Here is a 26,997-nt window from a genome sequence, read left to right on the forward strand (position 1 = left end):
GGTCAGGAGCGTCAGTGACGACGTTCACATAGCCGTACAGCCCGTTTTCCTTATCTCGGGGAGAACAGTTCGGTCCGAGGGCTTCGGTACAGTTACCGAATAGAGAGGAGCAGTCGAAACTGACTATCTTCGGCGCAGGAGAACCTCTAGGAGCAGGATCTTTCCAACGACAGAGTCGGCAGGGTGAACTCCTCTCGAGGATCTTCAAGCGGAGTTCGTCAGCCTCTTCCTCGTAAAGGTCCGCAATTCTTTTAGTCAGTAACTCTTTCGATCGTGAGTCAGTGGGAACAGCGAGGCTATTGATCCAGTCCTCGATCCGGCTTAGGAGATCTTGGAGCCTAGTGGGGGGCGGGGAGTCATCTTTCTTTTCTTCATCTAGCGATCCTTCGCCAATACACCCTTCACACCAGTCACCTCTACTTGAAGCTTCAGCCTTTACGAGGAAGTATACGGCTCGTCGTACTATGGCTCGCCAAGGGTCCGGCACGATACCGCGAGAGTCCAGCAACTCGTACTTGGTTTCACCGAGTTCGGAGGGCCTTTTGGGGGAACTCCCCAGGGTTAGCGCGATATTGTCTTCCACTACAGAGGGGTCCGCGGGACACTCTTCTCCTGGTAGAGGAGGAACTCTCAGCTCCGGGAAGTGCACTACCGTCTTCGGCGCGTCCTGCCACGAGAACCTCTTCGTCGCGGTCCCTCCCCCTTCGTCGCGGTAATCGGAGTCGTCCGACGTCACAGAGTTGATCCGTACTGGCTTTTCCTCTTGGAAATTACGGTTGGCTCGCTTCGCTTCTCCGGACGAGGCTAGTGTCTTTTAGAACCATTCCAACCAGTACTCAGGAGTAGATAGTCGACCGGGAGAAGAATCTCGGGTCCTCGCTAGTTGTTCTTCGGAAATGCCTAGTAAGTCACTCAACTCGGCAAGAGACAATTCCTTCGATTGTTCCGCATTCTCAACTAACCGGCGCTTCAGTTCGACTTCATCGAGAGGAAACAGTCGGTCTTCGAGCTCTTTGTCATATTCTTCTTTCTCTTCAGCCAGCTCGGAAGGCTTACCTTCTTCCAACGTATCTAGTTCCTCTTTGGTGAACACCCTCGCGAAGGAAGGCTCCTTCTCCGGTTCATTCTTTGGGGACTTAGTACTGGCGACGTCCTCAGAGTCCTTTTCGGAGGCGTCGTCTCTCTCAGGAGGGGTCACGTCTTTCTCCTGCCCGCGTGGGTCCGCCTTTGGTACTGGAACACTAGCTTCGGTAGCTCCATATTCTTCTCGGGTTGGGCTTTCGAGTACCTCCGTCACGTCAGGGGGTAACTCCTCCTGTATAGGGTCGTTATTGGACTCACCTTTTTCATCGTCTTGATTGAGCACGCTCGAAACCACACTCTTGTGGTTCGTATACGTCGACGGGTAGTCTCGTTCCGTCGAGGACGCCTGAAGTTGCGGCTTTTCCGTCTCTCCTTCCTTGCTTAGTTTTTCGTTCGTTGTTTCGATCTCGCTCTCTTGGTCATCTCTCGTAACCACTCTTAGGTTCGTATTGGAGCGTTCGTCGACGTGCGCAGCTATTGCGGGACCGTCCCATACGGGTCCCGAGCCTACCTCTTTTACAAACGCTTCTCTCTCCGTCTTCCAACAGTCGTTGGGGTTTGAGACTACCGATACCCCGTTCCACACGGGCGCTGTACGTCCTTCATGCTCAAACGGCAGTATTTCTTCAGTTCTCGTCATATGTTCATTGCTTACGTTCGTTTCATTTCTTTCCGGTAAGGCGGAACTCATCCCACCTCCAACAGGATACACTTCATACCTCTTGGTCGACTCCTCCGCGGAGCTCAAAGTGTTCCCATTTGTGTCGATCCATAGACAAGAGGAAGGAGCGACACTCCCTTCCCCTCCCTCTCGCCCCCATCATTGCTGGCTGGGCGCTTGCCCTAGGACAGGTCCCACCGTTGCCCCTGTCGGACCGCCAAGTCTCTTCAGTGACGTCTTTAGAGGGCACTCCGCCAACATGTGACCCGATTCATCACACAGGAAGCACTTGCGTCCGTTCCTCGGCTGGGTGTTCTGGAATCCGCTAGGAGGGTCACGCTCACATTCAGGACCGATGTGACCCACTTCCTTACAGTGAGGACAGGTGGCTTTGCCGCGGCGACAGTGAATACGACTACACCCCAGAGTGTGACACCGACCGCACACGAGAAGACCATCTTGGGTTCGCAAGTCCGGACCCACACGAACGCCCCTGATAGGCGTAATAGGAAGCGTTCCGATAGGCTGATAGTGCAGAGAGGGGTTCGGATCAGGAGGAGAGTAGGCAGCAGCTACATTCATCGCTGGGGAAGCATAGGCGGTCGTTAGAGGACGCTCCATCAACTGCTGTTGCTGTTGAAGTTGTTGCTGTTGCTGCTGAGCGAGTAGATTCTGCGTCTGCTGCATCATGTTCATCATGCGTTCGAGGACAGCGTTCTCTTGGGAAGTTTTAGGGGACGGCACATTGTCGAACTCGGAGTCGTCTTCAACCGGACGGTGCATATTCTTAAGGAGCAGCATGGCCACAGCCGCAGGGATGGAGTCAATCATTGTCGTGGTGAGGGCGTTCCTCCAATCTCGGTTCCGGAGTCCAGACAAGAAGTACTGGTAACGCATCTGAGTGTCGTAGCACTGAGCATCATCGCAGAGACTTGAAATCATGTCGCCCCACACTTCGACGGACATTCCCCGGGGTCTTTTAGTGTTCTTCAGATTCTCAATCAGTTGCAAAGGGGTCTGACTGATGAACTGGTTATGGAACCGAGTTCTCAGAGCCTCAAAGCTGTTGATGCGCGAGTACATCCACCAATCTTTGCCGACCTTGCCTTTCAAGCACTCCCTGAAAGCGCTGAGACGCAGGGGTTCGTCCAGCCCTATCGTGGCGTTCTCGAAGGCCTCCCAGAAGGATCTAGCTTTCTCCACCGACGCTCCTTCCGATTAAAGGGTTGGAGCATGCGAATTGCGTTTCGGATGTTAGTGGGCATACCATACTGGCCACTAGTAGTCGAAGGCGTATTACCATACGTAGGCGAGGAGAAATAGGAGTTACCTCCATATTCCTCATACTCAGGACCCTGGTGGGTTCCGGCAGAAGCCATAGTTCCTCCGTTTCCTTGTGAAGCTCGGGTTGTTCTCGTAGGGTCGACTCCGTACGCAACTCCACTGGTAATCGAAGTTCGAGACCCCAGGCCTTGGGTAGGAATTTGAACGGTATGCGACGAGACCTGGAAAGGAACCCTCTGAGGAACGGGGACGGTCACCGCTGGAGCGTTCTCCCCGCCTCCTCGCAAGATACCGGAGGGCTGGAGACCCCAAGGAGGAGCGTTAGAGGTCCTCGGAGGAATACTTGCCGGGGAAGCACGTCCACCGTTTTCAGGGACAGTTGGTAGGGAGAAGAACGGGTTGAAGTCCTGCCCATATGACGTATTTGGGGTTCGTATTGTGAAACCTTGGTACGACGGGATTGCAGTCCTTACTCGAGTCGTAGGAGGGGGAGTCCCCACAAGACCGTTTCCACCAGTTCTCTCCATAGCGGCGGCGATTTCAGGAAGGGCCATTGATTTTAACCAGTTGAGGGAGTTAAGCCAGCCTTGCACCGTACCTCGGCCGCCTCCGCCGTTCAGGGTCAGCATCGAGTCCAACTCTTCCGAAGTGAAGGTCGCAGGGACCCCGGAGCCCAAAGCGTCCGCGGGTGGCTCGACACCAGCACTAGAGTTGTTCCCCCCAAGTCGGTTAGCCGCTTGGTCTATGATATTCTGCACGTTTTGGAGGCCTTGCGTAGTCGACAGACTGGGTCGCATTCTCGAAGGCAGACTCTCGGTCGGGCCTTCTTCTTCCCGGACAGTGGCGCTCTCATCTTCTCTGTTGCTAGTAGCCGACATCTTGTCCTTCCTTCTGACGTTCTCCGCGAGACTTCACTTGGAGCAAGACCTTCTCCAGCTAGCAGACTACCCTGCTTCTCCACCAGATGTCGTATACCTCCTCTTCCTTCAAGGGTCGGGTAGTCCGCGGCTGTTCAGGGAGTACGGTCTTGTTCAGTGGCTGCAGGAACGGTAGATAGGAACACTAGAGAGTTGAAAAATAAAAGTTTGTTGATTGGCTTGGCTTCCTCTTGAGTAGAAGGAGGGAATATATAAGACTGAGAGCTAACCGGAAGAGAGGCCTAACACCTTCTCGACCTTACATACACTACACTACATAAAAAAAAGGAAGGATTCACTTCGTTTGTTGTCGGCCTTCGTGGGACAACGGAGAGCCTCTGGGAAAGGGCTTGATGTCGCGAGGTGCTTTTGGTCCCCGACGCCAAGACTCCGGCGTTCAGGGGTCCCCTTATAAGACCACCCTAACGGGCTCGGTCAAGGGTACGTGCGAGGTTGAGTTCAACGGGAACCACCCTGGGGCGAGGAGTGATTCCAGGGTCTCGGGTCATCCCGACGGGAGGCAGAGCTCCTGGAATGACCCCTCCGTTCCCGGGTACGGGACACTCTGCATTACCTCAATAGTACGAGATCAGAGGAGTCGTATAATACGGACGCGCGAGCAGCGATATCCGAGCCAAGATAAGCTCTACTGGGCAGATCGGATATGAGCTGCACTGGTGGGTGTTCACTCGACCTACTATCTACCGTACTTTGTTCAACAATGTACAAGTAAAATGCTAGCTCACCTATTGCAACACCCAAGCAACGATAGAGTTTTGTATTACAGCAACGATCGATTCCGAATGTCGACTTGAACGGTCATGGATGTTTGTACATGTATTCTGAGCTTTGTGAGCTTAAACGTTTTTGGAAGGCGTGCCAAAAACGGCCATCATCGTAATGCTTGGTGATAATGCTGCTTAATAGCACCCTCTAGTAACTCAGGCGAAACGCTAGAATGGTGAGCAACAGAAATGCATCGGAGCCAGTTACGACTTCATAGAAGTAATGCTGTCGAGTCTGTTCGGCTTCGCGTTTTCGCATAAAAGTCAAGCGGGATGGCGTAGCTACCAGTGACAGAAATCGTAGTACGCCTTTAGTGGGTAAGGGAGCCAGATTTCTAGTGTTACGTGATCCTATGACTTGTGGACATCCCACTTGTTTATTTCGTATAAATAACCCCCACCAATGGGTACACTCGTATAAATATCTGGTGGACATTCTAACATAATTAGTGGTGTTACACCGACCACCGTGAAAACGTGGTTTATTATTTGTCTGTTCCACAAGTAAACGATCGCTCAGCTTCGGGATTTCGAATCTTTAACAAAACAAAACTCAGCATTCAGTCTTTTCATTGGTTATTTACCTATTATTTTTTTACATTAGTTTTATTTTTTTTTTAGAAACATTTGTTATGTTTAGTAAAGTTTTTACATCATATTATCATTTAATAAATAATTCTTTTTTTAATCAAGAAGTAAATACTTTATTTTTTTTTAGAGATAGTATGAAAGGGACTTCTTGAAATATTTGTTGACGTAAAACCTTTTTTAAAAAATTTTATTAATCAATGAGATACTATTACAAATATTGAAAGCTGATTTCAAATTTTACTCCAGTTATTAGACATCCAACTGGTAGCGCTTGGAGAATGGTCCTGGAGACTCGATAGTTGCTATCACTAAAGGCACGTATACAATCACCGAGGGCATGCTTTGTTTCGCATTTCCACACCTGACCGATGGCACTGAAGACGATATGTGGCTTGCATCCAGATTATTTGGTCAAAGACTCGTCACGACTGGCTGTACAAAAGTTATTTGGGATGAAGAAGCGGGGCGCGTGGTCAGCATTCAGTATACAGCGGATATCCTCTCGACGATGCTGCAGCTATTGGGAAATGTAGAGGACGTGTCCCGCTTGTTTTCTAGTGCACGGTTGGATCCGGAGAGTAGATTCGTACTATCCTGAACGAAGTCGTTGATGAGCTTACGTACGTACATGTAGTTCTAGCTTTTTCTTTGTAATAAGCGGTCAAGTAGCACTTACAATTACTAAAGTAATATTCAAACTAATTGTACTGAACTACGTAGTTCGAAATATATGCAGAGCCTCATCATTCAGTTGAGCCGATCTCTTTGTTAACATTTCTAACTAGCAAATTATGACCAATTACAAATTGTAGTTAGAATTTACTGCTAGTATAGTACACGTGTACGACACCATTCCCGAAGTCCGCTGAGAAACACACTGTGGAACGTTGGGCGAAGTTTTCGCGACGGATACGAAGGCACCAGTGAACACCTCGTCGTGTTGGTTGTGCTAGTGTTGGCATTGAAGCACTGCTTCGGGCCATCCTATTATTACATCGGAGTGGAGGCTCGTGCGTCTCGAAACCAGAGATCGTGGTATGCTGCTCGCTTGCCGTAAGCAGCATAGCGCGAAGCAGCTATTGCACCAATAAGTCACTATCACTTCAGCAGAGGCAGCTACTGTCTCACACGTCACAGATTATGTCTATTACGACCGTTGATAGGTCAAATATAATGCTGTTTTTTTTCATCCAATCTCAATTGTTTGTGTTTCTTCGTGTTGAATACTAAAATCAAGATCTCCCGATGGGGTGGAAGGCCGTGGAATCAGAAGAGTACGAGAGTTCGGCGCCCGCCGTGCAGGCGCATTTCCACGCCGTGCGCGCCGAAGAAGCTTTGCGCCGTGATGACGTGTGTATTGATACGCGTCTCCTCTACAATTTGCACCAAGTTTTATTACAAATAACGTCCTATTCTTTTTACTATCATTAATTATTCGAACCAGTACGTTCAAGCCGAGAAGGAAGGTCATTTGGCTAGCGAGAAGTTCCTTCAAGCAGCGCAGCGGGTATCGGACAAGCGCACGATCGATGCGCTGGTGCTTTTGGCTGAAAACTACGAGTACAGGTCCAAGGTGGCTCGCACCAGGAACCCCAGGCCGGTTGAGGCGGAGGAAGAGAAGGTTAGGGTGGACGGTGGACGTCATAGGGCGGACGAAAGAGAACGATCTGCAGAGCAACCGGAGATACGAACAGAGACTCCAGATCCGGAGGGAGCGCAGAAGACGGAGACGCAACTGAATGTGGCGGCGGCAGAGATGGAGGAACTGTGGAGACGGTTGAACGAGATCGGACTGTCGAGTCCCGGCTCGGCTGACAAGGTGGGCGGTTGAGAAGAAAGAGGAGGACAGAGAGTAAAGCTGACGTTGCTGTGACGCAGAATTTGTTGATGTCATCACGACATTTGTCTTCGTCATTAGGGGATTCGTTCTGTTTACTGCCAGCAAAGACGAGGTGTGTGGTGGAGTTGGAGGCGAATGCTGAGGTTGGTGCTGATGGATGTGGGTCTGTGTGGTGCTAGGACAACAATTGGGGTAGTGGCGACTGCAGTGGACGGAGGGTCGACGCTTAGAGCTGCGGTGGCGTCCCGGATGAGGAACCAAAGACAGCGGTACGGTGAATGATGAGGTTTTCGGAGTCCTTCTCTTGTCTGAAGACATTTGATGGACTATTCAGGTTGATGGAGCAGCAACTTGGCGGTAGATTAGATCCACGAAGATCAGGTGGCACGTCGACGAATGGAAATGGCTCGGCTACTTCTCGGTATCAGGATGGACGGGGCTCTTCGGGCGATGGAGATGATTCTGGTGGCCAGGGAGATTTTGTGGGGTTGCAGGAGACTGTTGCGCACCAGAAGATGGAGATCGTCCGATTACTAAACACCGTGAAGACGCTCAGCAGCGAGAACACCAAGCTGGTGAAGGTATGTGGGCTAGCTATGCTAAAATGTTCCTTGCAAAGTTGTGTGACCGTGTGTGGATGCGATGATAAACCTGGTAGAAATGCGAGGCGTTGACAAACATACAGGCTGAGAACCGCGAGATTCGCGACTCCATGGATCTCTTCAAGAAGGACTACAACCAGAAGGTGAGCAGAGAACGTAGTCCTAGAAAAAGTTATTTGCTCTGACGCTATGCAATCTTTTCTCTCAGCTTGTTATGATCAAAAGAGCGCTTGAAGAATGGCGACGGCAGCGAAATAATGGCACTCTTCCATCTCCTCAACCAAGCACTACGACAGGGTGAGATAGATTGGCAGAGCTTTTGATCCTACTTCAGCTGCTGATACTGCTGCTCGAAATTGCTATTGTCAGAGGAAATTCGGCGCTAGAAAGCAAACTCAAGATGCAAGAAGAGCAGATAGCCAAGCTGATGGAAGAGGCGCGACTTAAGGTGTGAACTCGCAACATATACGTCGATAATGAGGCTGAAGGAATGACCCCTCGATATTGTGGTGCAGGACGATCGCATTGCCAAGTACGACAAGTGGTACAAGACGTTGAAAGCAGGCGCGAAAGCGAAACAGCTCAGTCAAAGTCGCGACGGTGGAAATGTCGCCAGCAGCTTCAGCTCAAGTAGCTTCGTGCCGAACGGAGGTGGCCCCAGTAACTCCTTCACCAACAGCAGCAGCTTCCACGCCTACAGTCCAGGGTCAGAGGAGTCCACAGGCAGCAGCGCAACCTCCTCATCACGGCAATTCAGTCGTCCTCCTGCTCATCCAAATCGTCGAGCGCTGTGAGTTTTGTAAGCATTCAAAGGAAAATTGTTGAAGAACAGTTTATTGCTTTATGAAAAGCTGCTCTGCATCCGAGCGTTGCTACACACCCAGCTGCACCTTTGAACGATTTCCCAAAGAATCAAGAGGATCAACTGCCCATCGCGCACCTAAAAGCAATCGAGATGACGTCCGCCTCGCTCGTGTCCGAGCCAAGCAGCGGGGAAGGGCCTCTCATCTCTCTCACTCAACTTTTGCTGATGATTCCTAACCAAATTCTACTATTGAAGTCAGCAAAGAGCACCTGATAGTGCTCCTTGAACGGGAACAACCTGTTGGGCTGTCCTCTTGTCTCCTTGTGGTTGTCGTTTGTCGGTTGTAGGCTGGTGAAGATAGGCGATAAGACGCGTCGCAGCGAGCACTCGAGCTTAGAAGCCGAAGAGACCGCTGAGCGGCATCTCTGCCTGCTCCCGTGCGAACGTCTCAAAGTACTGGTAGATGATGGTAACAGCCAGCAAGATACCGGTACCGGAACCGATAGCACCCAGCAGATCAGCAACCATAGACAGCGCACCAATGCACATGCCACCGAAAGCAGCAGCCGTGGGGATGTAGCGGTTGAGCACGTGCACGATGGACGAGTCACGGTGGCCCTTCATCACCATCTGCTGGTCACGGAGCTGCTTGGCCACGTCACGAGCCGAAGAGCCCGAAATCTCGATCCACGTCTTGGAGAAGAGCGCGCACGAGCCGAGAATGAAGATGACGTAGATGACGAAGCGGATGGGGTCGTACATGATCTGAGCCAGGTTGCTGGGGGCCGACATGTAGTACGCGGCTCCGCCCACAGGCACAGTCTGACCGGCACTGCCTTCCACGTCCTGCCACACACCGAGGAGACGCACGAGGAAGTTGCCACTGAACTTCTTGTACAGTAGCTGCGAGATGAAGTACAAGTTGGACACCAGAGCCGTCTGCAGGATGATGGGCATGTTGGACGTGTAGAAGAGCTTGATCGGGTACGTGCCCTGCTGGCCACGCAGCTTCTGGTACTTGACGGGGAGGTCCACACGGAAGCCCTGGAAGTAGATGACTACGACGAAGACGAACATGGTAGCCAACAGGTTTGTGACGTTCGGCAGGTTCTGACGGTAGAAGGCTTCCTTCAGAGCACGCAGCTTGTCCGAGCGAGTGATCAGCAGGTGGAACAGAGCGATGATGGCGCCCTCGAACTCAGTGCCGCGTCCAGTGTTGATCGTCGTGGGGGAGAAGGCCTTCCACACGATGTTCTCACAGATGTTGGTAGCGATGAAGAGCGAGATACCCGAACCAAGACCGTAGCCCTTCTGCAGCATCTCGTCCAGGATGATGACGAGCACACCAGCGCAGAGCAGCTGCACGATGATCAGGATAGCGTTGAAGGCGCCAATGTCCGAGATGTTGCCGTACATGCCAGACACCACGTAAGCCACGGCTTCGCCAAGCGTGATGAGGATACCGAACAGCTTCTGCGCGCCGCTGAACAGCGCACGGTCTTCCTTCAGCGACTGGTCCACTTCGATCATCTTGGAGCCGGCCAGCAGCTGCATGACGAGACCCGAAGTCACGATGGGACTGATACCCAGCTCCATGAGCGTACCGCGGTTGGAGGCCAGGATCACACGCATCCAGTAGAGCGGGTCCGACGACTTGGACGTCTGGATGCCGTAGAGCGGGATCTGACAGCACACGAGGAAGATGAAGAGCGTGATGATCGTCCACAGAACTTTTTCGCGGAACGGGATCTTGCGGTCGGGCTGTGCCACTTCGGGCAGCACGCACATGACGGGCCGGATCAGGTGCAGGAAGCGCATCGTGACTCCAAGCTCCTTCTTGACTCTTTTGAAACTCTTTGGGGAATGAGCGGGATCTTGCTGACCGCCCAAGGCTGAGGAGAGCGCGACACGTATCTCCCCCCCCTCGAAGGCTGATACAAATGTCAAGGTAAAAGGGAGACCTTACAGTTGTCAAGATAAAAATATGATCTCACAGATTTTGGAAAACGACCACTGAGAGCTGATTTAGCAGGTAAATTGAAATGTACAGGTAAATCTCGGCGTGGCATCGTGTCTCTTCATGCGCAATCGAACGAAGGGGACGAGCGCGTAGTACGCCCAAAGTCGCTGTCTAGAAGTCGGCGTTGAACTCGTCGCTCTCCTCTTCGACAGCAGTCGATCTCCCAGTCGTCCTGGCAGTCGGAGATGTTTTGGACGCTTGATGCGATCGGCTCAGTGCCGAAGACCCGGAGGCGAACGTGGGCTTCGTGCCGATGAGGTTTTGCAGATCCACCTCCTCTTCTTCCTCGAACTCCGAGTAGTCGTTCATCTTGCCGCCGCGCATCAACTGCGACGTGTAAACAGACCGTGAGATCGACTGACTCTGCTGAAATTAGCTGATGGCAACGCACCTTTTGAGAAAGCTTCATGGGCCTGGAACTCATGGACATGAGCACGTCGGAAGACCCGCTTGATCGGTCCTTGAAGCTGCACACGATGACATACATGTACTCAATGTGATACAGAGCCGTCTGACTGTAACAGGACAGTGCGAAACAAACCTTGACGATGCGATTCCGAACACCTTGGGCTTCGGTGGACTTTGTCGCTGCAGGAACGCCGTTTGCAGCAGCTGTGGGGTCCCGATCCTGCCCTCGGGTTCGGCAGGCTCGGCAAGTTTCGCAGTTTCTGGACTAGATGTGTGCTGTTCTTGCCAATGTGAAGACGACGGCTTCGAGGAGCCAAAGGTCTCTTTACGAGGAATTGACGTCTTGCTGTCACCGCCTCCACAAACTGTGACGATGAACTCACGGAGCTGCGATGCGGATAGTTAGAAACCGGTCAATAAGATAAGATATCGAAAGTCCTCACGGTACCTTTCGCTGTGATCGCTGGTTGTCAGGGTCGTGGGCGAGGAAAGCTGCTACGAACAACTCGACAAGGGTACCTGTAGGTACTGCGCTTAGCTGCGCGAGTTGCTTCAGGTGACCCGACAGCGCTTTCCACGAGTCTTCACGGAGAAGGAAAAGCCACGAGATTCGTTAGGATTTGGAGAATGAGGCCATTTGGGGAAATGATGCTCACCGAGTTGCTTCTCCTTGTTGCTCTGGTGAAGTTTGCGGATCTTTTGGTCGTTCATGATCCCTTCGAACGCTTTCGGTGGGAAGAGTACTGCGATACCACAAGTATAAGCACTCTTTGTGGTAAAGTAGACAGCGTATCATAGCCTCAGGAGTGCACTTGCCTGGTCCAAGGTCCCGCGAGATGTCTAGAATGAGCTCAAAGCAGATATCGGAGCCGAAAAACGCAATCTGCGCTTTGCGTCCTCCGACCGCCATCCTGACACGCAGCAAATCCTTGTTAGCTGATGGATCAAAGGCCCTAGAGCGCCACACGTTACTTACTTCAGCAGCTCCCGCTTCGACTCGTATGATGATCCTGTATCGGTAGATGCGCCCAATTTGTCTCCTTCGTTAGCACCTTCCTCTACCCGGCATATCAAAGCTCCAAGGGCCTTCACTCGGTCCACCGGTGCCAGCTTTTCAGTAAGTGACGCAGGTTTCACCTACAGCACGACAATTGTCAATAGGGGCCGCGATTGCCAAAATCAGTTTGATCAAAAACATACCTCTTCTAGAGCTGGAGTTGACGGCTCGGGTGGACTCACGAGGTCTTCAACCGAGGCCACGTCAGTACCGGTATTGACGTTGGGAGCCACAGATTCATCGTTGCTCGGAGCGATCGGCTTGGTATCTGCAGTTGTTGATTTCGTGCTGTTCGCCGACATATCGAAGTCGTCACTTTGCATGCTGGTTAGCACCATGTCATCTTCCGAGTGCTGCGCATTGCGCGGCGTTGAGGCCGCGGAAAAGGACTCCAGCAGGTCCAATCTGTACGAGATCGGCGGTGGTAGACCTCCAGACACCCCGGCCACTGCCTTCACGCTGGGTTTTTCTATTTTCTCTACTGCAACTTCAGCAGCATCCACTGCAGACGTCTCCGTCACCGGTAAGGTCGCTTTTATCGTCGTGTGACCGAGTGGGGCTGCGTCGTGGAATGAGTCGCTCTTGCTCGCACTGTCCTGGTTAAGAGCCTGTTCGGCCTCCTGATCGTCAAAAGAGTCTGTCTTCTGTAGTTGGTTGGTGTCGCTATCTTCCGCTGAAATTTCTGTCGTCTCGAGCCATTCTCCAGAAGCTGCGATAGCGGGTGTGCTGGTGTTGTCGGGTAGGCTTGGAGTACTGACAGTGTCTACGCTCAGCGATAAATCATCCACTGGAGGCTTTACTTCCGACAGAGCAGCTTCGTTTTCTGTCTTATTACGAAGCTGATCGCTCGATCCATGCAATGCCACCTCAACTGGATCCATGGTAGCTCTTGCAGTGGTGAACGAGTTTGTCAAATGTGAATCAGTGGGCAATGGGATGCTAATCGCTGGAGGCCTTTGGCTTTTGGCTTCTGGGATTAAAACCTTCGGAGCTCGTACATGATCTTGACGCCCAATCGGTCGATTTGTATCCGCACGGGCAGACCACGTGTCATCGACGAGATGTACATTTGTGACGGGTGTGGCTGGAGAGCTTGTTCCTCGGCTTTCTTCACTCTTAATTGGAAGAGAATGTACTGGTGGTTCGTCCGCAGCTGTCGTCACGGGCATCGTTGCAACACCAGAGCCATAGCGCCCAAGTATGTCTCTGACCTCGTAGTCTCGAATAGCTATTCTGTCTGGCGCCATTGAAATCGCTCGACTGGAAAAGATCGGCTCGTTTACCTCGGGAATGGGGTACAATTTACCGGTTATCATGGAGGACAAGTCTTCCACGGACTGGACGGATACTTGTTCATGGTTAGTGCTGCGATCAAGAGTGCTGGGTGGAGCTGGGCTTTGCTGACTCTTTCGCGAAATCTCTGGGTACGATGTTGTCAGCGAGAAAGTGTGTCCAGCTGCAGCCCAAGATGGGGCATTGTGTACACCTGCCGCTGGTTGGTTCCTGTAGCTACTTTGCTGAAAACTGGCGTCATCGTTTCCAGCGTACGAGTTTGGATCGTATTTACCGGTCGTTGTGGAGCTGAAAGGTGCCAGTCTCTCGCGTCGAGTCTCATCGACAAAGGCGTCTTCGAAGTATTCATCACCCGAATACTCTTCGTTTTGACCTTGCTGGCTGACTTCAGCATAGTATCCCCGTGTAGGTGTGTCCATTCGTGTCGGAATTTCAACTCGAATCTGTCGCACAGGCTTCTCTTCTGCGTAAAGTTGGTCCTCCGCAAATGCTAATGAGCTGGAAAGAGCGGTAGAACTCTAGTGAGTGACGTGGTGGTGCAGTGCTGTGTCTGAAGCAAAGTGCAAACCTGTTGCCTTCTCGCAGAGCTCGCAGCGTATGACGTGGCGAAAATGTTTCGGATAACTTGTCTGCATCACGTTAGACTGTGTTAGGTGCTTCCATGTCTCCCGCTTATGTGATGGTTCGTACCTGCAAGTTCTTCGTCCAGCTCAGGCCTCGCTTCGAAGTGCTTTGCCGCTTGCTGCTGAAGAACACTTCTCGCTTCTAAAGCCACGTCGCGAATACTCTGATCAACCTCCTTGGCTGCAGCGATGGCTGATTGTTAGCCGGCTTTGGCAACCAAACCACATAATTTTCCAGCTTTACCTTGGTTGGTGCTCTGTGTGCGCAATAAATCTCTCTCGTATAGCTCGTTCTGCTCCAGACTCTCCGCCATTTCCACTTCGTGACGCTGCAACCAATCCAACCTTAGACTCCAAGACGAAGCAACAATGTATTGCTACTAACGCACCGTCTTCCGAATCAAATCGTCCAGTGTTTGTTCCTTCTCAAAGCTCTGTCACACCAGCAGCACCGTAAGTGACCGTCAGTGACACAAGCTATAGGCTCTCGACCTTCTTGGCAAGATATCTGCGTCTCTCCACCGCTCTCTTCTTGTCCTCGAGCTCCCTCAGCCTCTGCACGCGCTGTCGCTGCAGCTGCTCCTGCCATGCGGGATATATCTGCTCCACTCGGCGGTTGTATCGTGCTTTCTCCTGAGCCAGGAGCGCGCTTCTACTCGACTGGTCGCTGTGTAATCTGCTCCAAGTGTCGTGCACTTGTTTCTGCGCCTCATGCAACGAGCGTACAAATTCATCGTTGCGCTTCCTAGCGGCGATCGCGGCATTCCGCTGCGCTTTCCATTTCTGCTTACAGCTCTGGAGCGCAACGGCGCTGAACTCGGCTGCAGTCGCCTCACGCAGCGCCAGTCGCTTCTCGATCGCCTGCCGCTGAGCCGTCCTGGCGTCAACAGACAAAGTCAGTCAGGTACATACAACACGACAAGGATGGCGTACAGCTCTTCGCGTTTGCGCTGCAGAATCTCCATGCGCGCAGCATATTCCGCCGACATATCCACGTCCGCCGCACTTCAACTTTTCAAAGGTTGATTGTTTGTAATTAGCTAGAATTTAGTGACTATATTAAGTAGAGCCGCTCAACATCATGGGCATATTGTAGAGAAAATAAAACTAAATCTAGCATATTGGGAAATAAATAAAACAGAGATGGCTGCATTTTGTAGTTTTTCAGTTTTGTTCAAATTGCGCGCGCACTCGGTCATCACGCCGCCAGAGGAGCGAAGCCAAGTCGCCCCAAGGTTCACGTCGCTATGCACATCGAGGAGATCATCCTGGATGGCTTCAAGTCGTACGCGACGCGCACAGTCGTGAGCGGCTTCGACCCTCGCTTCAACGCCATCACGGGACTCAACGGCAGTGGCAAGTCGAACGTGCTTGACGCCATCTGCTTCGTGCTGGGCATCACCAACCTGTCCCAAGTGCGCGCCAACAACCTGCAGGAGCTCGTGTACAAGCAGGGTCAAGCAGGTGTGACCAAGGCCAGTGTCACTATCGTGTTCAACAACCAGGATGCCAAGGCCTCGCCCGTGGGCTACGAGCAGTATGAGCAGATCTCTGTGGCCCGTCAGGTCGTGATTGGCGGAAGGAACAAATACCTGATCAACGGCCACACGGCCCAAGTGAGCCAAGTGCAGAACCTCTTCCACTCTGTGCAACTTAACGTCAACAACCCGCATTTCCTCATCATGCAAGGTCGCATCACCAAGGTGCTCAACATGAAGCCGCCCGAGATCCTCGGTATGATCGAGGAAGCAGCTGGCACGAGGATGTACGAGAATAAGAAGCTGGCAGCACTGAAGACGATGACCAAGAAGGAGAAGAAGGTGGACGAGATCAACAGCATTCTAGCCAATGAGATCACGCCCACACTCGAGAAACTCCGAGCCGAGAAGACGCACTACTTGAAGTGGGCAGCCAACAATACCGAGATGGAGAGACTGCAGAGATTCTGTGTGGCCCACGACTACCAGAAGGCTCAAGGCGCGCTGACCAACACGGCGCAACACGTCGAGAAGATGCAGCAGGCCCAACGAGCGGCGAAAGAGCAGGAAGCGCAGATTGAACAGGAGATTGACCAGGTTGAGGATGAGATTGAAGCATTACAGGAACAAAGAGAGAAGGAGATGGGCAAGGAGTTCCAGCAGCTTAAGGACAACGTGGAGAAGATCGGCAAGGAGGTGGTCAAATTCACGACCAAATTGAAGCATTGCAAGGCTTCTATTGACCAGCAGGTGAACGCAGAAGCAGGGATGAACGAGCAGCAGGCAGAGACGGAACAAGCGATGGCCAAGCTCGCAAAGGAGATCGAAAAGGCCAAGAAGAAGGTGAATCAGGTCGAGGAGACGCACAATGCCAAGGAAACGGAGGCTAACGACTACCAACGTCAAATTCAAGCGCTGAATGCTGGTATGGAGCAGAGTGGAGACAGCGACGAGTCGCTGTCGGAGCGTCTTGCGTCCAAGCAGCGTGAACTGCAGGAGAACAACACTGCGATCAAGCAGATCCAGATGAAGCTGAAGCACATGGAGGAGAGCATCAAGCACAAGCGTCGAGAGATCGAGCAGACGCGCATGAACAACCGCAGTATGGACGAGGAGCGTAAGCACAAGGTCAGCGAGCTGGAGCACATGCAACGCAAGGTGGACCACCTCACCAGTAGCTTCAACCCAGACGAGGAGCGTAAACTCAATGACCGCGTCCGCGGACTGCAAGATCAGATGATGCGAGCTGAGAGAGAAGTGGATGAGATCTCGTCGGGGCTGTCGTCTCGACTGGATTTCAAATACACGGATCCTTACCGCAATTTCAACCGAGAGAGCGTGATGGGTGTGCTGGTAAATCTGCTGGAGACGAAGCACGAGTGGTCTGCTCTTGCTCTCGAGATTGCAGCAGGTGGGAAGCTGTACCAGATTGTGGTGGACAACGAGAAGACTGCGAAGGACGTTCTCAAATTCGGACGTCTCATGAACCGCGTTACCATCATTCCACTCAACCGCATTTCGCGCAAGACGGTGGATCGTCGCAAGATGGACAAGGCTCGACAGGTGGCCCAGCAGCAAGGTGGAGAAGTGTGGGAAGCGATGGAATTGATCCACTTCAAACCGGACCTTCTGCCAGCGATGCAGTACGCGTTCGGCTCTTCGATTATCTGTGAGACGAGCGAGCTAGCCAAGAATGTCACGTTCCACAGAGATATCAAGGTCAGGACGGTGACTCTCGATGGGGATTCGTATGACCCAGCGGGTACTCTTCAAGGAGGTTCTGCGCCGTCCAGCGGTACTCCCATCCTTTTGAAGCTCCATCAACTGATCAACCGCACACGCGAGCTCAGTGACATGCGCCGTGAGTACCAGAATGCATCTCGAGCCCTGGATGACATGAAGCAGGTATGGATAGACGGATCAGCTCTTGTGTTTCTTTAACTAACTACCTTGATGTGGTCGTGTGCATAGGATTCTGGCCACTTCCGACAGCTGAAGCACCAGATTGAGCTGAAGGAACACGAGCTGCGCTTGCTTGATGAACGTATCGCTGCCAGCGTCTTTGCTCAGTTGGAACGTGACGTTGCAGCATCGGAAGAGCAGTACGCTCAGGATAAAGAACTGCTGGTTGCGAAGAAGGAAGCTGTTGTTCTTTTAGCCAAGGAAGTCAAGAGCTTGGATACCGACATCGCTAACTTGAAGGAGTCACGTCAATCAAAGATCGGCGTTTTGGAGAAGCGGTTCGCAGAGGCCAAGAAGGAGACGCAAAAGCTTGGAGTACATCTCAAGAATGCGCAGCAGGAACTCTCGGAGCTGGTTCTGGAATCGGAATCTGCTGAGCAGGAGCTTGCGGGCAATAACGAGAGCGTCACTGGCATCCAGAAGGAACTTGCTGCACTCCGCAAAGAAGAGAAGAAGGTCGAGGTCAAGGTCGCTGACATCCAGAGTACCTATGAGCAGGCATCGCAGAAGCTGGAGGAGCGACGGAGCAACTTGAGTCTGTGCGATCAACAGCTTAAGGAGCTCAGTGCTCGTCAGAGCGCTCTTTCCAAAAAGAAGAGCGATCTTGAAATTGAGCGCAAGAAGGCGGAGCACAAGATCTCCCGGATGGCTAAGGACGAAGGTGACGCCAAGATGATGGTGAAGAAGCTGGAGAAGACTCATCCGTGGATTGAGACGGAGAAGGAATTCTTCGGCCGCGAGCACACAGACTATGACTTCCAGCGAAGGGATCCGTCCACTGCTAATCGTCGTCTGCTGGAGCTGAAGGAGACGCAGGGTGCTCTGTCCAAGAAGATTAACAAGAAGGTCATGGGGATGATTGAGAAGGCCGAACAGGAGTACCAGGGACTGATGAACAAGCGACACATTATCGAGAATGACAAGGAGAAGATTACGTCGGTTATCAAGGAACTGGACGCAAAGAAGAACGAAGCTCTGCAGACTACGTGGGTGAAGGTGAACAAGGACTTTGGCTCCATCTTCGGGACGCTACTGCCTGGCACACATGCAAAGCTGGACCCTCCTACAAACGGTAAGCAGTCGTGTGTACTCCTGCCCTAAAGCTAGGATGCTGATGATGACGCTGTTGCTTTTCTTTTTTTTCCTTTAGGAACCATTCTGGATGGACTCCAAGTGCGCGTATCGTTTGGCGGCGTGTGGAAAGAGAGTTTAACAGAACTGAGTGGTGGCCAACGCTCACTACTGGCGTTGTCGCTCATCCTCTCGCTCTTGCTGTTCAAGCCTGCGCCAATGTATATTCTGGACGAAGTGGATGCCGCTCTGGATCTTTCGCACACTCAGAATATCGGCCAGATGATTCGGTCACACTTCTCGCACTCGCAGTTCATCGTCGTGTCGCTCAAGGAGGGTATGTTCAACAATGCTAACGTCGTCTTCCGGACCAAGTTCGTTGATGGCGTCTCCACGGTGACTCGCACGGTCCCGAAGTCGCGCGGTCGGTAGATGAGGCCAAGATACCGACCATAATTGAGTGAACGAAGTAGAGACCTGGGTTCGAAGTCGTCGTTTGCGAATGATCTGCTGCATTGATTACATGAAGACGTTTGCTATACTGTGACCCGTCACTCATTATGTTTCCTGTTTTGTTGAAGGCTCAGGTTGTTCGCCCAGCTCCTCCGTCACCCTCTACGTTATCTGCACCTTGATCCTCATCCAAGTCATCGTCCAAGTTCTCATCAGGTCTGCCATCTTCGTCCTCTAAGACGTTAATCTGGGAGGCTGACAGCAGCGAGCCCTGCTGTCTGGAAGCTGCCAGCGGTGGGTTTACCGCCGAGGTAAGTTCCAGTTGAGCGTTAAGATCATTCAGGTCTTGTTCGTATCTTCTCCGTCGAGCAAGCTCCGTCATTACCAGTAGCGGCATCGGGCCAGCGTCTGGATTGTCCAGATAAATTTCGGTGAGTGCATAACCGAGTGCCTTTCGCCAGAGTTTCCGAACGTGAGCAGCAATGGCCCGTCGATGATCTTCTCGACTCTGTCGTTGGGCCATCTTAATGGCGTTGCGTTTCTCGTTGAGGATGCTGAATACTGCATAGCTCAAGGTCATCATGTTCGTGATGATCGCCGCATTCGTCACTAGTCGAATCACTCGCTCCTCGAGATATAGCAACCCCATCTTTAAGATCAAACCGCCTGAAGTTGACAGGAAGATAGAGCAACAAAGGTCACCCACCACCAAGCCCGAAACGAAGGTCTACAATACGAAGGTGGTACGTACAGAACAGGGTAATGAAGAGCTGGATATGAACCAAACTTGCAAGAGCACTGTCCGAAGGCTCTTTGTACGGCTGGTAGAACAACATGACGGAGAGATACACGAGCCTGTCACGCAACAACGGTTATATCAATGCTACTTGAGATGAGAACGGGCCAGCACTTACAAGACCACAAGCCCACAAATGACACGGTTGGCGCCAGCCTTTGCAAGAAGACTAATGATGCAGTTGAGCAAGAGCTTGCGGCCGAGATCCCAAACTTCGAACCACCAAAAGCGCGCAGAGTCTGTGGCGAAAAACAACAGCTCAAAGTCACCAACGAAGTAGTAGTCCGCAGTGACAGAAGGTTGATGATACCTACATGAATGGTAGATGAATCCTACTTGGGCGACTGTGCTTGGTTCCTACACAAACACGGAATGTCATCAGCTGGAGAAACACAAGGCCTGAGCTGCAGCATCTTACGTTCAAGTTTCTATCGCACAAGAAGTGGGTGAGCATCTCGGTCTCGAAGAGTTGAATCTTTTCCTCGTCCACGACTTGGCCTTGGTCGATGATGTCAAGTCGCATCTTGAACAGTAAACGCTGCTTTAGCGAGTGTTGAGACGGATCTTGGATCAGAAGAAGCGTATCGCGCATGCCGCGCGTCCGCTTCATGTAAATGATCACCCAGAACAACAGTGGGACTCCTACAACGTTCAAGTGAGTGGTAATTCATCACGGAATACGACGAACTGTGGACGTACCAACAACCCAGAAGATGATCAGAGTGGTGCTGACAGGGAGATAGTACAGCCACGTTCCCTCGTAGCACAGATTGCTGCGATCAAGACTCAAATAGTAGTGATCGCCGATTTCGTCGCAGTAGAAAGTGCCAATTACACGCTGGCACAGCATCGGATAGAACAGCAGCAAGACCCTTCAACAAAGTAACAGACTCAGTATCTGGTTGTATGTTCAAGAAGAAGCAACTGAAATCGTACCAGAAGAAGAGCTTGATGCACCTGTTTTGGTAGGCTTTGTAGTAGAGACGCATCCAGACTCGTGCGCGCCAAAGGCGCAGGTTGCTGTGCACTACCATGTCCAGGACGTCATTTTTGATGCGCTGGGATGTCGGACATCGAGGCTTGTGGGTGGATAACGAAGCTGGAAGTTGCGTGATGCGATCGACCCAGTTCAGTGCCCGCACAACGAGCCGTACAATCCGCCACGATTCGCCATTTTCACTTGTCTGGTTCCCAGATCTCCGTTGCAGACGACCAAGCAAGCTTGATGTGGCCGCTTCGGCACTTTTCTCCTTCATCTTTTGCTCCAGCTTCAGCTTCGCCAGTAACGCCGCGCGTCGTGCTTGGACTGGTGGAGAGCGATGCTCTAAAGTGAACACTGGTAGACCACAACTCACGCAATGTCGTGGGAGTGTTGAGAGCTTGACACGATACCGCAAGATTCCCCAAAACGTGACTAAAAACACGAGTAAAAGTAGTCCAAACAGCGCAAATAGAGCAAGGCTACAGCAGCGCAACAACGTCAGAACAAAACGTTGAAGATCTGGCTGTTGTAGGACGAAATCGTACCGGAAGTTGGAGAAGTAATCGCGCCTGAACATACATTCCGCTGCAGTCGCATCCACAAAGTTAAAGTCTGCTAGAGAGCAGATATCCATAAGACGACTCATCGTGTCTGGCCATGGGATCTCGTACACTTCTTCGAAGCTCCCGATAACCTGGAAGAACCCCAGCATAATTTTGAACTTTTCCGGTCGCCACGATGGGATTTCAGCATCACTGGGTTCAATCCGGAAGAGATGAGGGTGACCCTGTCTTCCAAACCGAGCACGCTTAGCTGCAGCTCGCATCATCGAGCGGACCCGTCGTTGGATGCTTGCCTTGGTGGCGAGAAGTAAGGCTCGAGCTCGCGATTGTCCAGTGTAAATCTGGAACTTTTTGGCCGCTTGAGCATGACTAACTACTCGTTGTTCAGCGGCGTTTGAGAACAGGTAGCACAGAAACAAGAGTGCGAACACGGCGACAATTATGGGTAACATCGAAAGCATTTGGGTAGTTCGCGCCACCGCCGGATCTTTGGGGTCCGTGCATCCTGTAAAACAAGAATAATATTAGTCATCCAAGCGGAAAAATAAGAGCCAAGAACGACAATACGTTTTTTACGTACGCCTGCACGCCCCGCTCGAGGCCTTGTAGTAGCCATCGGCACAAGTAGCACACATGATACCCGAGTACCCAACTGCACATTGACTTGATGACTGGACAGCTGCTGTGCTGATAGAGACCGTAGACGACGTAGACGCTGAAGCCGCGACACAAGCGGCATTTGTCTGTAGCATTTAAACGAAAATATTAGCACGATAATAGCAGCTCTCTTACAAGCACAACTTACATCACAAGCGTAGTATTCGTTTCCGGAGAGACAGGAGTATACTCTGGTGCGGCTCCAATACTTGTAAAAAACATCCGGTTCTTCACTTGCGCACTGGTGGATACGAGCAGTAAGGTTGGCTACGCCAATGGACTTGCACGGATCATCATCTAGCCAGGTCTCCGGGTTGTCGCAGCTAGATGCAGCATAAGTGGAGCGAGTCTTGGAAACGAAATATCCTTGCTGTCGTTGAGGAGAAACAACTCCCGTCGTCGTTCCCCTCTGATCTTTCTGCTCGCAAGTGGCTCCTGGAGGGCACAAGTAGCATCGCTCGCCGTCCAGACTTCAAGTACAAAGTAATAGCAGTTAGCACTTGACAAATTTTAAAAGAAATGGCACATAATGCTGGTACCTGTAAGTTCCTTTCTCGCAAGAGAGGCATAATCTGCAATAGAACGGTACAGTAAGTTTCCGAATAACAGCTCTGAGCGTCCGGAAAGCTCACCCGTTGACGTTTTCGTAGCCAGGATTGCACTTGTCGACGGTCACATCGACAACTATTTGCGTTTGAAGAACTGGAGATAGTGTGCAATTGATGGCCAATCTGTAGGGGTAGTCTCTAGATTTTGACAGTACTGCCGCGTCTTCGAAAATCACGTAACCTTCATCAACTGCGACCCACGTCAAAGGAGAAAAAGAAAACGGTCCCTCTTCACCAATCGCCAAAAGAGCTCGGCATCGTGTCACGTTGTCGTATATAGCAATTGCACCGTAGTAGTCTCGAACTACAATCGTGGGCCAGAGAACACTTGATCCCGGTTTTGTTAGGCTGGAGTTCGCAACTGCGTTGAGCGTCGACGTAATTGGCGTTGATGCAAGTCCGGAACTCGAGTTGGAGACAGGTTGAGTGTCGATTCCAAAACTGACACCGCTTGTGACACTGAGAGGCCACCATCCAGGGGTGATTTTCATTGCACTCGTAGAAATTATCACGGATTCGTTGCTGCTTGGTTTAGTACAGTGAACACATTCGAATGCAAACCACGGATAGTAGTTCCAGAAAACATCTGGGCCTGCTGCAGCAGTATTTCCGTCAAACTCTGAGCTATTACAGACCACAATCTGAAGACTCGCTTCCGTACTCTTATCGATATAGATCCCAGCTCCAAAATCACTTGCATTATTATCTTCAAATCCACTTGAAGTGATCGAAGAGTGGCATTCTCTTGAATCGATACTGCACCACCAGTAAACGCTTGGTTGTTTTGCCAGAAGCTTCCTAAGCTGGTTAAACCCGCACTTCCTCTCATTGAAATAGCACCGCCGAAGGCCCGTGCGCTATTGGCGGTGAGATTTGAAGTGGTCAGCGTAATTGCAGCTGAACCCATTGCGTACACGCCACCTCCTTCTCCAGCCACATTTCCTTCAAAGGTACAATCGGTTAATGTAGCAATCGCTCGGATCGAAGCATGCAAAGCGCCGCCCTGGAAGGTAGCGGAATTATTTCGGATGATCGTCTGTCGCATCGTAAGATTCGTCGACCTACTAATCTGAATTGCCGCTCCTTTCGACGCAACGTTAAATTCGAACAATGAATCTCAGATAGCCACAGCTGCATCGACTACTGCGAGTGCGCCTCCTTCAGTATCGTCGTTCCCGTTGCCAGAAAGAATGCACCCCTTTAGCTGAGCCGTATTTTTCCTTCACACGAAGATGGTCGAGCCAAACCCGACGTTTTTATTGCGCGTAAAATTGGAATTAGACACTGTGGCTGTAATTGTCGCGCCAGGATCCAGAAAGATTGCCCCGCCGCGGTCCTGAACTTCATTGAGATCAAAGGATGACTCGCTCACGGTCAGGTCACCTCCGTCTGTCATGTAGATTCCTCCGCCATCGTAAAAGGCAAAATTATCTCGGAAAATGCTGCCGGAGATATCGAGACGCGCATTCACAGCGAAGATGCCAGCGCCAAAGTCGTATCCAAAGCCACGATGCAGCGTCGCGTTTCTGAGGACCACTGCAGCGGTTGACGAGTAAATTAGCCCTCCAGAGTACGCTTGGCCGAATGCCAACAGAGAGTTGACAATTAGGAGGGTCGTATCTGCATTCTCAACGTAAATTAAACCTCCATTCAGCGCCAACGTGGCTTTCTCGTTACTAACAAGACTCGAATCGGAAATTGTGACGGCGCCTTTGGCGATATAAAGAGTGCCGCCTTGGATACCCAGCTCGTATTTCACCACAGTATTGTTAATAAACTCCCAGGCAGTAAGCGCGACCGAGCTCTCACTGACCACTGCTACTGCTCCACCAGCCTTTGCGATATTCTCCTTGAGCAGACAATTTGATCCTTTCATATTCGTCAGCGACAGCGCTATTCCACCTCCTGTTCCGGCCGAGTTGCCAGTCAACGAACAGTTAGTCATGGCAAGGGAGTTACTATCTCCTTTAGCTACGCCAGATCCCATCACAATGCCCCCACCGGTTTGAGAAGCGTTGTTCTTGACAAAGGAGCAGTTAGTTAACTCCACATTACTTACGTAATTAGCATAGATGCCTCCTCCATCTGACGCATTTCCATTCTGAAACAAAGCGTCAGCAAGTACAAACACTGCGCTGTCGACGTATACCCCGGCTCCCCGATAAGCATTTCCGTCCAGGAGTGCAAAGCCACTGGCTTTTAATTGACTTGACGGTGCAACATAGATACCACCGCCGTACCCTGTAGCTGGATCCGCATTGTTACCTCGAATTGTTGATTGTTTGGAGCTGCCACTTACTCGTTCAATCGCCGAAACCTTTGTGGCGTGAACACCTCCACCGTTGGGAGCTGTGTTAGACAGCACAGAAAGATTTTCATGCCAAATTGTAGCGTTCACAACACTGATACCACCTCCAGTTTTATCAGCGAAGTTCTCTGATACGACGGAGTTTAGCAAGTTGGAGATTGAACCGGCTTGAACGATCATACCCCCGCCAGATACTGCCGAGTTGTTTACTATCGAACATCCCTGAATGGTAGCTGACTCACTATGAATGGCTACTCCACCACCAACTTTAGCTTTCGCCGCAGCAATCACCAATTGCTCGACGGAGCATGTTCCACTTAGGAATAAGTTTCCACCCGCTTCTGAGGCCTGGTTAGCCAACATCTGCGACGACGAAGATGGCGTTTTCGCCAATATTTTGCCCCCATTTAGATACACACCACCCCCAAGATTTGAACGGCATCGCTCAACCGAGGCACCGTCGTGAATTAGAGTTGATTTCTCCATGTAAATACCACCCCCCAGCGAGACGCTACTGTCAGCTACTATGCTCGTGTCTTTCAATTCAATAGTTGAAGTTGTAGCATAAAGACCACCTCCGTCAACAGAAGCGTACGAGTTGGCCAGCTTGCAGTTTTCCACTACAAGATCAGCGTCCAGCACGTATGCAGCACCTCCTTTCTTCGAATCGCAATCATCCACAACCACCCCAGCAATCGTTGTTTCTCCTACCAAATACATTCCTCCTCCACAATCCACTCCGGTGCAAATCTCAATCGTCAAGTCTCCTGAAACGGAGCTTGCCATAGCAAATAAACCTCCACCATTCAGAGCTGAACCGAGCTCCACAGAAACGTTCTTCATTGTAACATGACTCCCTTTCAACCAAATGCCACCTCCAGCCACGTCAGCCGAGCACTTGGTCATCAGAATGTTCTCTAGACTGAGATTCGCCTCGTCCACATGAACACACCCTCCATTTGGAGCGACGTTGAGCTCTTGTTCGATATTCATCACCGTAGCGTCCCCCGCAACAAACATCGCGCCACCGTTCTTAGTGGCTTTGTTACTGAGAGAGCGAGTTCCCTCTAAACCTGTCATAGTGCTTGTGGTCACCCAGATCCCACCTCCATCCTCGGCACTATTTTGCGTGATAAGCACTGGCCCTTTGCAACTTATCTGAGCGTTTTTCAGCGCAAGACCGCCGCCTTCCAGAGCCTCGTTGTCTTGGATACGTACGTTCAGCCATTCGAGTGTGCTATCTACTATAGCAACACCACCGGCAGACTCGCTCGCATACCCCTTTTCCACAACAATATCTTGAAGACTCGCCTGTGAGTCGTAGATGTACATTCCTGCTCCATTCACTATGTAGCATAACTGGTTAGCACTCAGCATAATTAATAAATGCAGTAATTCTTGCTACTTACCGGCTGTGTTTCCTGTGATTGTCGAGGGAGTTAATGCTTGTTTTACAAAGGTGACATTAATAGTGCCAGAGATGTACACACCGCCGCCACTAGCTCGAGCTTCGTTCTCCTGTATGGAAGTTGCTATTGTGACAAGGTCTGACTTCCCACTAAGGGCCAATCCCCCACCAGTGTCGGCCTTGTTTCTACTGATAACACAGCTCTCCATTGTTAGCACTCCATTAGCCATAGCGAGGCCTCCTCCACGCGATGCTTCATTGTTGGAGAGGTACACACCGTTCAGCGAAGCGGTACCAGCAATAAAAACTCCACCTCCGCTCTCCAATCCAACATTCTCGAAAAGCTGGGTGTCCGTAGTAGACAGCGAGCTCGTTCCTCTCAAAGCCACTGCCCCACCATGAAGAGCAGTGCTTTTGGTAACGTTGGACTCGCTCATTGTGGCCTTTGCATCCTCGAGATATAAAGCCCCACCTTCCATGTCAGCCAACGTTTTTGCCATTGCCACTTGATCAAGCGTGATGGTGCTACCGCTGGCGTAAAGCACCCCACCGTTCCGAGTGGCGCTAGTATCAGTGACATACAGATTAGTGGCAGTGAACGCTCCACCTGCAATCTTGAAAACTCCGCCGTCTGCCTCCACGCAATTCTTTAACGTCAATCCTTCCACCTCCAGTTTAGAAGACGTCGAGAGAAGAAAGCGCGACGATCTACTACAGTCAGCAATCGTCCAAAACGGTCCTT

The 26,997-nt window shown here is 51.3% G+C and overlaps 5 protein-coding genes across 5 annotated transcripts; 2 read left to right on the forward strand and 3 right to left on the reverse strand.

Moving 5' to 3' along the window:
- Positions 1-6,566: 6,566 nt before the first annotated feature.
- PITG_18088 (uncharacterized protein) lies at positions 6,567-8,557 on the forward strand (the record flags this gene model as incomplete). The annotated part of the gene is made up of 9 exons (XM_002997670.1): positions 6,567-6,671; positions 6,766-6,948; positions 7,042-7,140; positions 7,200-7,273; positions 7,341-7,430; positions 7,496-7,742; positions 7,820-7,919; positions 8,150-8,211; positions 8,279-8,557. 9 exons carry the CDS (start codon positions 6,567-6,569, stop codon positions 8,555-8,557), a joined length of 1,239 nt encoding a protein of 412 aa, XP_002997716.1.
- A 404-nt stretch (positions 8,558-8,961) lies between these two features.
- PITG_18089 (protein transporter Sec61 subunit alpha, putative) lies at positions 8,962-10,386 on the reverse strand (the record flags this gene model as incomplete). Its single annotated transcript, XM_002997671.1, has 1 exon — positions 8,962-10,386. The coding sequence occupies one exon, from the start codon at positions 10,384-10,386 to the stop codon at positions 8,962-8,964; it is 1,425 nt and encodes a 474-aa protein (XP_002997717.1).
- Positions 10,387-10,699: 313 nt separating this feature from the next.
- Positions 10,700-14,958, reverse strand: PITG_18090 (uncharacterized protein; the record flags this gene model as incomplete). Its single annotated transcript, XM_002997672.1, has 12 exons — positions 10,700-10,915; positions 10,980-11,055; positions 11,130-11,383; positions 11,445-11,578; positions 11,653-11,739; positions 12,049-12,133; positions 12,197-13,836; positions 14,037-14,150; positions 14,214-14,298; positions 14,359-14,403; positions 14,462-14,846; positions 14,882-14,958. The coding sequence occupies 12 exons, from the start codon at positions 14,956-14,958 to the stop codon at positions 10,700-10,702; spliced, it is 3,198 nt and encodes a 1,065-aa protein (XP_002997718.1).
- A 258-nt stretch (positions 14,959-15,216) lies between these two features.
- On the forward strand, positions 15,217-18,968 carry PITG_18091 (structural maintenance of chromosomes protein, putative; the record flags this gene model as incomplete). The annotated part of the gene is made up of 3 exons (XM_002997673.1): positions 15,217-17,352; positions 17,419-18,481; positions 18,560-18,968. 3 exons carry the CDS (start codon positions 15,217-15,219, stop codon positions 18,910-18,912), a joined length of 3,552 nt encoding a protein of 1,183 aa, XP_002997719.1.
- Positions 18,969-19,268: 300 nt separating this feature from the next.
- PITG_18092 (uncharacterized protein) lies at positions 19,269-23,676 on the reverse strand (the record flags this gene model as incomplete). Its single annotated transcript, XM_002997674.1, has 17 exons — positions 19,269-19,306; positions 19,378-19,599; positions 19,685-19,788; positions 19,848-19,968; positions 20,044-20,086; positions 20,148-20,371; positions 20,429-20,601; positions 20,666-20,926; positions 21,017-21,190; positions 21,257-21,779; positions 21,855-22,017; positions 22,080-22,401; positions 22,471-22,503; positions 22,564-22,900; positions 23,087-23,245; positions 23,302-23,603; positions 23,669-23,676. 17 exons carry the CDS (start codon positions 23,674-23,676, stop codon positions 19,269-19,271), a joined length of 3,207 nt encoding a protein of 1,068 aa, XP_002997720.1.
- Between the last annotated feature and the right edge of the window lie 3,321 nt (positions 23,677-26,997).

The sequence above is a fragment of the Phytophthora infestans genome, genomic scaffold, assembly GCF_000142945.1.
Source record: "Phytophthora infestans T30-4 supercont1.68 genomic scaffold, whole genome shotgun sequence".
In the NCBI taxonomy this organism is placed as follows: domain Eukaryota; phylum Oomycota; class Peronosporomycetes; order Peronosporales; family Peronosporaceae; genus Phytophthora; species Phytophthora infestans.